We start from the raw sequence: 14388 nt of genomic DNA, 5'->3' as shown, positions 1-14388 counted from the left end.
TGTACCTTAGATGGGTCTGTACCTTAGATGGGTCTGTACCTTAGATGGGTCTGTACCTTAGAGGGGTCTGTACCTTAGATGGGTCTGTACCTTAGATGGGTCTGTACCTTAGAGGGGTCTGTACCTTAGAGGGGTCTGTACCTTAGATGGGTCTGTACCTTAGATGGGTCTGTACCTTAGATGGTCTGTACCTTAGAGGGGTCTGTACCTTAGAGGGGTCTGTACCTTAGATGGTCTGTACCTTAGATGGGTCTGTACCTTGGAAGGGTCTGTACCTTGGAAGGGTCTGTACCTTGGATGGGTCTGTACCTTGGATGGGTCTGTACCTTGGAGGGGTCTGTACCTTTGAGGGGTCTGTACCTTTTGAGGGGTCTGTACCTTAGATGGAGTGGTCAGTTTGGATGACACAGTGAATTGTTACGAGGCTTTTAATATGGTGAAATGGTTCTTCTTCCTTCTTTGGAGGCTTTCCAGAGCTAACAGTCAATGGCTACAAGAATCGGTGGCAGACTTGCCAGCTGACTCATTTAAAGGGATAGGCCCTCTTTCTCAGAGCACTGAAGAAGAGGGTTTGTCCCTTGAAACTTGTCATATGGTCTGAAGAAGAGGGCTTGTCCCTTGAAACGTGTCAGATGGTCTGAAGAAGAGGGCTTGTCCCTTGAAACTTGTCATATGGTCTGAAGAAGAGGGCTTGTCCCTTGAAACCTGTCAGATGGTCTGAAGAAGAAGGCTTGTCCCTTGAAACCTGTCAGATGGTCTGAAGAAGAGGGCTTGCTCCTTGAAACCTGTCAGCTGTTTAGAAGAAGAAGGCTTGTCCCTTGAAACGCATCAGCATCTTAAAAAGAGAAGCTTGTCCCTTGAAACATGTCAGTTGTTCTGAAGAAAAGGGATTGACATAGCTTGGCTTGAACTTCAGAAAGTCGATGAAGTCGTTGTCACGGGGAGTGTGTTGATCTTAGGGCGAGGAAATAACGGACACATCACGCAGCATTTTACATTTATTACAAACACATAAATCTGACGCCCAATATAGAGACTCTAAAGGAATAAAAAAGGCACAATACTTACCTAGACTGTGAGGTCCCTTACCTCCTCCTCTGGAAGTCCCCCGCCGCCGCTGTATGCTCCTCCTTCTTATCAAGTCCCGTTCTAAGGACCTCATGAGCCGGGCTGTGTGCATCTATATAGACACACAGCCCAGCTTGACCACGCCCCCACTCCCTCCTTGCAGGATTTGACTGACAGTAGCGGGAACATATGGTCCCTGCTGCCCTCGGTACCTCCTGTAAAAGCAGAAAGTTAGGGGAGCTGCGCTGCAGGCAGGATGGCGCCGGAGCCAGGTAAGTGTTCAGGGATGGTGGTGGGCAGATGAGGCATTTGAAAACCCTTTTAGAACTGCTTTCAATATTCGATGTCTCTTTTCAGATGGAGTATTTTCTGAAGAAACTGGCGGAGGCGATGGGCAGCGGCTGGCAGCAGGCTCTGTTTGAAGACTATAAAATCGGCCTCCACAATAAGCCGAGTGGTCTGTCCATCTGGGAGCTCATCGATCTGATTGGAAGTGGGCAGTTCAGTAAAGGCACCGACTTCACCACCGTGTCCATGGCCATCAACGAAGTCTTCAGTGAGCTCGTGCTCGATGTTCTCAAACAGGTAAGGAAACTCGACTTATTTTAGACCTGGTGATGTCATCACTGGGTCTCTATGCAATGCCGCCAGATCATGGCTGGTGGGAGGGGCCAGCAGGGGTGCTGTACATAGCTTTCTGAACACATCGCAGCAGCCTGCCTCAGCACTCCTCTCAAGAGCCCTCAGTCCTGATGCAAGCAGTAGACGGGTACAAAACGAAAACTTTTGTTTAGTTTAATTGCGGATCAATTTGTTAAGTTACTAATTTGGTTTGTTTATTCATTTTCGACCAGATTAGAATTTTTCCAATGGATTCAAACTATTTGAATCGAGTTCGAATTGAAAATTTTGAATCAATCCGAATTCATTCAGTTGGTTCTATTCCATTTGAAATTCGAAGTTCGGAAGACAGTTATATTTTTTCTATTTTATTCTATTCTGTTTTACTGTTTTACTCTATTCTATTCAAATCTATTATATTCTCTTCTATTCTGTTCCTTTATTCTCTATTCTATTCTTTTATAATCTATTTTCAAAATTCAAATTTCTGAAGACAGCTATATTCTTTCTATTTTATTCTATTCTGTTTTTTTATTTTCTATTCTATTTTATTCTACTTTTTTTTTTCTATTCTATTCTTCTCTGATCGATGTTTATAAACAATGTTACTTTGTATCTCTCTCTCCCGTCTGATCGATGTTTATAAACAATGTTACTTTGTATCTCTCTATCTCCCATCTGATCGATGTTTATAAACAATGTTACTTTGTATCTCTCTATCCCCCGTCTGATCGATGTTTATAAACAATGTTACTTTGTATCTCTCTATCTCCCGTCTGATCGATGTTTATAAACAATGTTACTTTGTATCTCTCTATCTCCCGTCTGATCGATGTTTATAAACGATGTTACTTTGTATCTTTTGTTCAGGCAGATGAACACCGTGTCACATGATCTGTGCTTTGAGCGCAGCAGCTATTACAACTTCTGTATTTACAGAGCGACTCCTGGCTGTCATTTTGACAGCCAGGACTTGCCTGCGTCCTACAGCGGGGTAGAAGGACAGGATGTGCCACTCAGGCTCTGTGTACTTGGAGTTCTTCGAGTGTCCACAGGTAGTTCGTTCATATTCGTCCTGTCAGTGTACTCAAGACTGACAGCATTACTGAGGCGCAGGGGCAGACTGACCAATTGGGCACTGCCCGAGGGCCCGGGATCAGTAGGGGGCCCCATGAGATGCCTCTGGTACCTTTTATAGACTTTTTTTGGTGTGGTTTGAGTGTGGGCGAGGCCACAGGGGCCCCATGATCCCCTATTTCCCGGGGGCCCCATGAGTTGTCAGTCCGCCCCTGCTGAGGTGACATCACAGAGCCGTCATATATTTGCTGGAATTTCTTGTTTTCTTTGCTCTGAATCTCCTGCCCGGGATGGTGGGTGCTAAAGCCATGTTGGTTGTCTCTGCAGGGCTATCTGTGGAAGAAAGGCCACAAGAGGAAAAACTGGACGGAGCGCTGGTTCGTCCTAAAACCGAACGTCCTGACCTATTACGTCAGCGAGGATCTAAAGGACAAAAAGGGAGACGTCATCCTGGATTCAAACTGCTGCGTGGAGGTAATACATCCGTCACCTTTCCCTTCAAACAGCACTGCAGAGAATAATAAGGAAGGCATGGACAGAGATAAGAAACAAAACAAAAAATAAATAAAAACAAAACACTCTCCTACCTCCCCTACACTACTAGACATACGTGTTTATTTTTGTGTGTCCCTGTTAGTAAATACAGGTAAACCTCCTCTGTAGGGACACAGCCAGCAAAAAAACCTCAAAAAACATCAACAAACACCGGGGCCATAATGCTTCCCCTTGCCAAAAAACACCTTTTGGCTTTTTGTTATATACTTATGCCGGCCACAGACGGGTCGAGGCCGAAAAAAAAAAAATCGGCCGATTTTCGCACCGTTGGTGTGTTAATTGGTCGACCGTTTTTCAGGATTGTGGCACTTTTTTTATTGGTAAAGTTGGGAAAAAAAATGGCCGATTTTGGCAATCGGACGATTTTCCCGGCAATGATGGGCAAATTGGCCAATCGTTTTAACCGATATAAAATCTACGCATGAGCCGTGACCTGGAAGAAGAAAATGAAGAAGAAAAAGAAGAAGAAAAAGAAGGAGAAGGAGGAGAAGAAGAATAATTCCAGTCCGCTATTATATTTTATAACAATATTTTATTGTTGCGGTTGCAACAATGTATCTATTTGTATCCGAATAAAAACATCTGTATCCGAAATGGATACAAATGGATACATTGTTGCAACCGCAAGACTTTCATATAAAATATAATAGCGGAGCTCTCTGCAGGGACAGAAGTCATTAAATGCCGGCCGTAGACGGGACGAAAATCGGCCGATTTTATTTACCGTTGGTGGTAACATCGGCCTATTGAACGACCGATTTTTTTTTTTTTTCAAAAAACAGCTGGTTTTTGACCCGTCTATGGCCGGCATTAAGGGCCAGTTTACACTCCATGCATTCAGGTCTTTTTTTCTTGCATCCAAAACGCACAGAAAGTCGGCGATATGGTTGTCCGTGTTATAGTTCACATCAGTGCTTGTAGTTCCAGATGCAGAAAAAAAATGTAGAGCAGCTTGCATTTTTTCTGCACAGAACTGCACTGGAACGTGGAAAAATGCACTGGAACGCACATGTCCCTATTTAAATTGAAAAAGAGAGGGGGAAAATGAACTGGAATGCGTCAAAAATGCTACAAAAACATACTGGAATGCGTGAAAAATGCGCATGTGGACTTCATTTCTATAGTGTGAACCGGCCCTGAAGATTACTTTACACCGAGGAATTGTTAAGGGAAATATTTAGGGGTCTTTTTATAAAGCGTCTTCCTGCCGGCTGGACAAATGTTCCCGTATTACCTGTAATAGATTCATTTCTATGGTCATCAGCACCATCTAGTGGCAAAAATGCGGTATGTTTTCTCATTGATGTTTTTCAGAAACAATACATAGAGATCATATCCCCTCTTATGTATTATACATGGAGATCATATCCCCTCTTATGTATTATACATGGAGATCATATCCCCCCTTATGTATTATACATGGAGATCATATCCCCTCTTATGTATTATACATGGAGATCATATCCCCCCTTATGTATTATACATGGAGATCATATCCCCATTATGTATTATACATGGTGATCATATCCCCCCCTTATGTATTATACATGGAGATCACATCCCCCTTATGTATTATACATGGAGATCATATCCCCCTTATGTATTATACATGGAGATCATATCCCCCTTATGTATTATACATGGAGATCATATCCCCCCTTATGTATTATACATGGAGATCATATCCCCCCTTATGTATTATACATGGAGATCATATCCCCCCTTATGTATTATACATGGAGATCATATCCCCCTTATGTATTATACATGGAGATCATATCCCCCCCTTATGTATTATACATGGAGATCATATCCCCCCTTATGTATTATACATGGAGATCATATCCCCCCTTATGTATTATACATGGAGATCATATCCCCCCTTATGTATTATACATGGAGATCATATCCCCCCTTATGTATTATACATGGAGATCATATCCCCCCTTATTATTATACATGGAGATCATATCCCCCCCTTATGTATTATACATGGAGATCATATCCCCCCTTATGTATTATACATGGAGATCATATCCCCCCTTATGTATTATACATGGTGATCATATCCCCCCTTATGTATTATACATTGAGATCATATCCCCCCTTATGTATTATACATTGAGATCATATCCCCCCTTATGTATTATACATGGAGATCATATCCCCCCTTATGTATTATACATGGTGATCATATCCCCCCTTATGTATTATACATGGAGATCATATCCCCCCTTATGTATTATACATGGAGATCATATCCCCCCTTATGTATTATACATGGTGATCATATCCCCCCTTATGTATTATACATGGAGATCATATCCCCCCTTATGTATTATACATGGAGATCATATCCCCCCTTATGTATTATACATGGAGATCATATCCCCCCTTATGTATTATACATGGAGATCATATCCCCCTTATGTATTATACATGGAGATCATATCCCCCTTATGTATTATACATGGAGATCATGTCCCCCCTTATGTATTATACATGGAGGTCATATCCCCCCTTATGTATTATACATGGAGATCATATCCCCCCTTATGTATTATACATGGAGATCATATCCCCCCTTATGTATTATACATGGTGATCATATCCCCCCTTATGTATTATACATGGAGATCATATCTCCCCCTTATGTATTATACATGGAGATCATATCCCCCCTTATGTATTATACATGGAGATCATATCCCCCCTTATGTATTATACATGGAGATCATATCCCCCCTTATGTATTATACATGGAGATCATATCCCCCCTTATGTATTATACATGGAGATCATATCTCCCCTTATGTATTATACATGGAGATCATATCCCCCCCTTATGTATTATACATGGAGATCATATCCCCCCTTATGTATTATACATGGTGATCATATCCCCCCTTATGTATTATATGGAGATCATATCCCCCTTATGTATTATACATGGTGATCATATCCCCCCTTATGTATTATATGGAGATCATATCCCCCTTATGTATTATACATGGTGATCATATCCCCCCTTATGTATTATACATGGTGATCATATCCCCCCTTATGTATTATACATGGAGATCATATCCCCCCTTATGTATTATACATGGAGATCATATCCCCCTTATGTATTATACATGGTGATCATATCCCCCCTTATGTATTATACATTGAGATCATATCCCCCCTTATGTATTATACATGGAGATCATATCCCCCCTTATGTATTATACATGGTGATCATATCCCCCCTTATGTATTATACATTGAGATCATATCCCCCCTTATGTATTATACATTGAGATCATATCCCCCCTTATGTATTATACATGGAGATCATATCCCCCCTTATGTATTATACATGGTGATCATATCCCCCCTTATGTATTATACATGGAGATCATATCCCCCCCTTATGTATTATACATGGTGATCATATCCCCCCTTATGTATTATACATGGTGATCATATCCCCCCTTATGTATTATACATGGTGATCATATCCCCCCTTATGTATTATACATGGTGATCATATCCCCCCTTATGTATTATACATGGTGATCATATCCCCCCTTATGTATTATACATGGAGATCATATCCCCCCTTATGTATTATACATGGAGATCATATCCCCCCTTATGTATTATACATGGAGATCATATCCCCCTTATGTATTATACATGGAGATCATATCCCCCCTTATGTATTATACATGGTGATCGTATCCCCCCTTATGTATTATACATTGAGATCATATCCCCCCTTATGTATTATACATGGAGATCGTATCCCCCCTTATGTATTATACATGGAGATCATATCCCCCCTTATGTATTATACATGGTGATCATATCCCCCCTTATGTATTATACATGGTGATCATATCCCCCCTTATGTATTATACATGGAGATCATATCCCCCTTATGTATTATACATGGAGATCATATCCCCCCTTATGTATTATACATGGAGATCATACCCACCCTTATGTATTATACATGGAGATCATATCCCCCCCTTGTGTGTTATACATGGAGATCATATCCCACCCCTTATGTATTATACATGGAGATCATATCCCCCCTTATGTATTATACATGGAGATCATATCCCCCCCTTATGTATTATACATGGAGATCGTATCCCCCCTTATGTATTATACATGGTGATCGTATCCTCCCTTATGTATTATACATGGAGATCGTATCCCCCTTATGTATTATACATGGAGATCATATCCCCCCTTATCTATTATACATGGAGATCATATCCACCCTTATCTATTATACATGGAGATCATATCCCTCCTTATGTATTATACACGGAGATCATATCCCCCCTTATGTATTATACATGGAGATCATATCCCCCCTTATGTATTATACACGGAGATCATATCCCCCCTTATGTATTATACACGGAGATCATATCCCCCCTTATGTATTATACACGGTGATCATATCCCCCCCTTATGTATTATACACGGAGATCATATCCCCCCCTTATGTATTATACACGGAGATCATATCCCCCCCTTATGTATTATACACGGAGATCATATCCCCCCCCTTATGTATTGTACACGGAGATCATATCCCCCCCTTATGTATTATACATGGAGATCATATTCCCCTTATGTATTATACATGGAAATCATATCCCCCTTTTGTATTATACATGGAGATCATATCCCCCCCTTATGTATTATACATGGAGATCATATCCCCCCTTATGTACTATACACGGAGATCATATCCCCCTTATGTATTATACACGGAGATCATATCCCCCTTTTGTATTATACATGGAGATCATATCCCCCCTTATGTATTATACATGGAGATCATATCCCCTCCTTTTGTATTATACATGGAGATCATATCCCCCCTTATGTATTATACATGGTGATCATATCCCCCCCTTATGTATTATACATGGAGATCATATCCCCCTTATGTATTATACATGGAGATCATATCCCCCCTTATGTATTATACATGGAGATCATATCCCCCCTTATGTATTATACATGGAGATCATATCCCCCCTTATGTATTATACATGGTGATCATATCCCCCCTTATGTATTATACATGGAGATCATATCCCCCCTTATGTATTATACATGGAGATCATATCCCCCTTATGTATTATACATGGAGATCATATCCCCCCTTATGTATTATACATGGAGATCATATCCCCCTTATGTATTATACATGGAGATCATATCCCCCCTTATGTATTATACATGGAGATCATATCCCCCCCTTATGTATTTATACATGGAGATCATATCCCCCTTATGTATTATACATGGAGATCATATCCCCTTATGTATTATACATGGAGATCATATCCCCCTTTGTGTATTATTCATGGAGATCATATCCCCCCTTATGTATTATACATGGAGCTCATATCCCCCCTTATGTATTATACATGGAGATCATATCCCCCCTTATGTATTATACATGGAGATCATATCCCCCCCTTATGTATTATACATGGAGATCATATCCCCCCTTTGTATTATACATGGAAATCATATCCCCCCTTTTGTATTATACATGGTGATCATACCCCCCCCAGTTATGTATTATACATGGTGATCATACCCCCCCCCTTATGTATTATACATGGTGATCATACCCCCCCCCCCCCGTATCTATTATACATGGAGATCATATCCATCCTTATCTATTATACATGGAGATCATATCCCCCCTTATGTATTATACACAGAGATCATATCCCCCCTTATGTATTATACACAGAGATCATATCCCCCCTTATGTATTATACATGGAGATCATATCCCCCCCTTATGTATTATACATGGAGATCATATCCCCTCTTATGTATTATACATGGAGATCATATCCCCTCTTATGTATTATACATGGAGATCATATCCCCCCTTATGTATTATACATGGAGATCATATCCCCTCTTATGTATTATACATGGAGATCATATCCCCCCTTATGTATTATACATGGAGATCATATCCCCATTATGTATTATACATGGTGATCATATCCCCCCCTTATGTATTATACATGGAGATCACATCCCCCTTATGTATTATACATGGAGCTCATATCCCCCCTTATGTATTATACATGGAGATCATATCCCCCCTTATGTATTATACATGGAGATCATATCCCCCCCTTATGTATTATACATGGAGATCATATCCCCCCTTATGTATTATACATGGAGATCATATCCCCCCTTATGTATTATACATGGAGATCATATCCCCCCCTTATGTATTATACATGGAGATCATATCCCCCCTTATGTATTATACATGGAGATCATATCCCCCTTATGTATTATACACGGCGATCATATCCCCCCTTATGTATTATACATGGAGATCATATCCCCCCCTTATGTATTATACATTGAGATCATATCCCCCCTTATGTATTATACATGGAGATCATATCCCCCCTTATGTATTATACATGGAGATCATGTCCCCCCTTATGTATTATACATGGAGATCATATCCCCCCTTATGTATTATACATGGTGATCATATCCCCCCTTATGTATTATACATGGAGATCATATCTCCCCCTTATGTATTATACATGGAGATCATATCCCCCCTTATGTATTATACATGGAGATCATATCCCCCCTTATGTATTATACATGGAGATCATATCCCCCCTTATGTATTATACATGGAGATCATATCCCCCCTTATGTATTATACATGGAGATCATATCCCCCCTTATGTATTATACATGGAGATCATATCCCCCCTTATGTATTATACATGGAGATCATATCCCCCCTTATGTATTATACATGGAGATCATATCCCCCCCTTATGTATTATACATGGAGATCATATCCCCCCTTATGTATTATACATGGTGATCATATCCCCCCTTATGTATTATATGGAGATCATATCCCCCCTTATGTATTATACATGGTGATCATATCCCCCCTTATGTATTATACATGGAGATCATATCCCCCCTTATGTATTATACATGGAGATCATATCCCCCTTATGTATTATACATGGAGATCATATCCCCCCTTATGTATTATACATGGAGATCATATCCCCCCTTATGTATTATACATGGAGATCATATCCCCCCTTATGTATTATACATGGTGATCATATCCCCCCTTATGTATTATACATTGAGATCATATCCCCCCTTATGTATTATACATTGAGATCATATCCCCCCTTATGTATTATACATGGAGATCATATCCCCCCTTATGTATTATACATGGTGATCATATCCCCCCTTATGTATTATACATGGAGATCATATCCCCCCCTTATGTATTATACATGGAGATCATATCCTCCCTTATGTAGTATACATGGTGATCATATCCCCCCTTATGTATTATACATGGTGATCATATCCCCCCTTATGTATTATACATGGTGATCATATCCCCCCTTATGTATTATACATGGAGATCATATCCCCCTTATGTATTATACACGGAGATCATATCCCCCTTTTGTATTATACATGGAGATCATATCCCCCCTTATGTATTATACATGGAGATCATATCCCCCCCTTATGTATTATACATGGAGATCATATCCCCCTTATGTATTATACATGGAGATCATATCCCCCCTTATGTATTATACATGGAGATCATATCCCCCCCTTATGTATTATACATGGAGATCATATCCCCCCTTATGTATTATACATGGAGATCATATCCCCCCCTTATGTATTATACATGGAGATCATATCCCCCCTTATGTATTATACATGGAGATCATATCCCCCCTTATGTATTATACATGGAGATCATATCCCCCCCTTATGTATTATACATGGAGATCATATCCCCCCTTTGTATTATACATGGAGATCATATCCCCCCTTTGTATTATACATGGAAATCATATCCCCCTTTTGTATTATACATGGTGATCATACCCCCCCCAGTTATGTATTATACATGGTGATCATACCCCCCCCCTTATGTATTATACATGGTGATCATACCCCCCCCCCCGTATCTATTATACATGGAGATCATATCCACCCTTATCTATTATACATGGAGATCATATCCCCCCTTATGTATTATACACAGAGATCATATCCCCCCTTATGTATTATACACAGAGATCATATCCCCCCTTATGTATTATACATGGAGATCATATCCCCCCTTATGTATTATACATGGAGATCATATCCCCCCTTATGTATTATACACAGAGATCATATCCCCCCTTATGTATTATACATGGAGATCATATCCCCCCTTATGTATTATACATGGAGATCATATCCCCCCTTATGTATTATACATGGAGATCATATCCCCCTTATGTATTATACATGGAGATCATATCCCCCCTTATGTATTATACATGGAGATCATATCCCCCTTATGTATTATACATGGAGATCATATCCCCCCCTTATGTATTATACATGGAGATCATATCCCCCCCTTATGTATTATACATGGAGATCATATACCCCCTTATGTATTATACATGGAGCTCATATCCCCCCTTATGTATTATACATGGAGCTCATATCCCCCCGTATGTATTATACATGGAGATCATATCCCCCCTTATGTATTATACATGGAGATCATATCCCCCCCTTATGTATTATACATGGAGATCATATCCCCCCCTTATGTATTATACATGGAGATCATATCCCCCCCTTATGTATTATACATGGAGATCATATCCCCCCTTTGTATTATACACGGAAATCATATCCCCCTTTTGTATTATACACAGAGATCATATCCCCCCTTATGTATTATACACAGAGATCATATCCCCCCTTATGTATTATACATGGAGATCATATCCCCCCTTATGTATTATACATGGAGATCATATCCCCCCTTATGTATTATATATGGTTATCATATCCCCCCCCTTATGTATTATACATGGAGATGATATCCCCCCTTATGTATTATACATGGAGATCATATCCCCCCTTATGTATTATACATGGAGATTATGTCCCCCTTATGTATTATACATGGAGATCATATCCCCTTCTTATGTATTATACATGGAGATCATATCCCCCCTTATGTATTATACATGGAGATCATATCCCCCTTATGTATTATACATGGTGATCATATCCCCCCTTATGTATTATACATGGTGATCATATCCCCCCTTATGTATTATACATGGTGATCATATGATCTCCATGTATAATACATAAGGGGTGATATGATCATATCCCCCCTTATGTATTATACATGGAGATCATATCCCCCCCTTATGTATTATACATGGAGATCATATCCCCCTTATGTATTATACATGGAGATCATATCCCCCCTTATGTATTATACATGGAGATGATATCCCCCCTTATGTATTATACATGGAGATCATATCCCCCCTTATGTATTATACATGTAGATTATGTCCCCCTTATGTATTATACATGGAGATCATATCCCCCTCTTATGTATTATACATGGAGATCATGTCCCCCTTATGTATTATACATGGAGATCATATCCCCCCTTATGTATTATACATGGAGATCATATCCCCCCTTATGTATTATACATGGTGATCATATCCCCCCTTATGTATTATACATGGTGATCATATGATCTCCATGTATAATACATAAGGGGTGATATGATCATATCCCCCCTTATGTATTATACATGGAGATCATACCCCCCCCTTATGTATTATACATGGAGATCATATCCCCCTTATGTATTATACATGGAGATCATATCCCCCCTTATGTATTATACATGGAGATCATATCCCCCTTATGTATTATACATGGAGATCATATCCCCTTATGTATTATACGTGGAGATCATATCCCCCCTTATGTATTATACATGGAGATCATATCCCCCCCTTATGTATTTATACATGGAGATCATATCCCCCCTTATGTATTATACATGGAGATCATATCCCCTTATGTATTATACATGGAGATCATATCCCCCCTTATGTATTATACATGGAGATCATATCCCCCCTTATGTATTATACATGGAGCTCATATCCCTCCTTATGTATTATACATGGAGATCATATCCCCCCTTATGTATTATACATGGAGATCATATCCCCCCCTTATGTATTATACATGGAGATCATATCCCCCCCTTATGTATTATACATGGTGATCATATACCCCCTTATGTATTATACATGGAGCTCATATCCCCCCTTATGTATTATACATGGAGATCATATCCCCCCGTATGTATTATACATGGAGATCATATCCCCCCTTTTGTATTATACATGGAGATCATATCCCACCCTTATGTATTATACATGGAGATCATATCCCCCCCTTATGTATTATACATGGAGATCATATCCCCCCTTTGTATTATACATGGAAATCATATCCCCCTTTTGTATTATACATGGTGATCATACCCCCCCCCCTTATGTATTATACATGGAGATCATATCCCCCCTTTGTATTATACATGGAAATCATATCCCCCTTTTGTATTATACATGGTGATCATACCCCCCCCCTTATGTATTATACATGGAGATCATATCCCCCCTTATGTATTATAAATGGAGATCATATCCCCCCCTTATGTATTATACATGGAGATCATATCCCCCCCTTATGTATAATACATGGAGATCATATCCCCCCTTATGTATTATACATGGAGATCATATCCCCCCTTATGTATTATACATGGAGATCATATCCCCCCTTATGTATTATATATGGTTATCATATCCCCCCCCTTATGTATTATACATGGAGATGATATCCCCCCTTATGTATTATACATGGAGATCATATCCCCCCTTATGTATTATACATGGAGATTATGTCCCCCTTATGTATTATACATGGAGATCATATCCCCTTCTTATGTATTATACATGGAGATCATATCCCCCCTTATGTATTATACATGGAGATCATATCCCCCTTATGTATTATACATGGTGATCATATCCCCCCTTATGTATTATACATGCTGATCATATCCCCCCTTATGTATTATACATGGTGATCATAT

General features: G+C 39.6%; 1 protein-coding gene across 1 annotated transcript in view; it reads left to right on the top strand.

Annotated features, from left to right (window-relative positions):
* Positions 1-14388, top strand: part of LOC149438148 (switch-associated protein 70-like) — a 103083-nt gene that overhangs the window by 51325 nt on the left and 37370 nt on the right. The window contains exons 4-5 of the mRNA XM_089660197.1: positions 1426-1653; positions 3094-3240. Coding sequence (XP_089516323.1) covers positions 1426-1653; positions 3094-3240 — 375 coding nt within the window. The remainder of the gene's footprint in view (positions 1-1425; positions 1654-3093; positions 3241-14388) is intronic.

This window comes from Staurois parvus, unplaced genomic scaffold (assembly GCF_062004578.1).
Source record: "Staurois parvus isolate SC_StPar_1 unplaced genomic scaffold, SC_StPar_1.0 ptg001212l, whole genome shotgun sequence".
In the NCBI taxonomy this organism is placed as follows: Eukaryota; Metazoa; Chordata; class Amphibia; order Anura; family Ranidae; genus Staurois; species Staurois parvus.
This window is presented reverse-complemented; position numbering and strand designations above follow the sequence as displayed.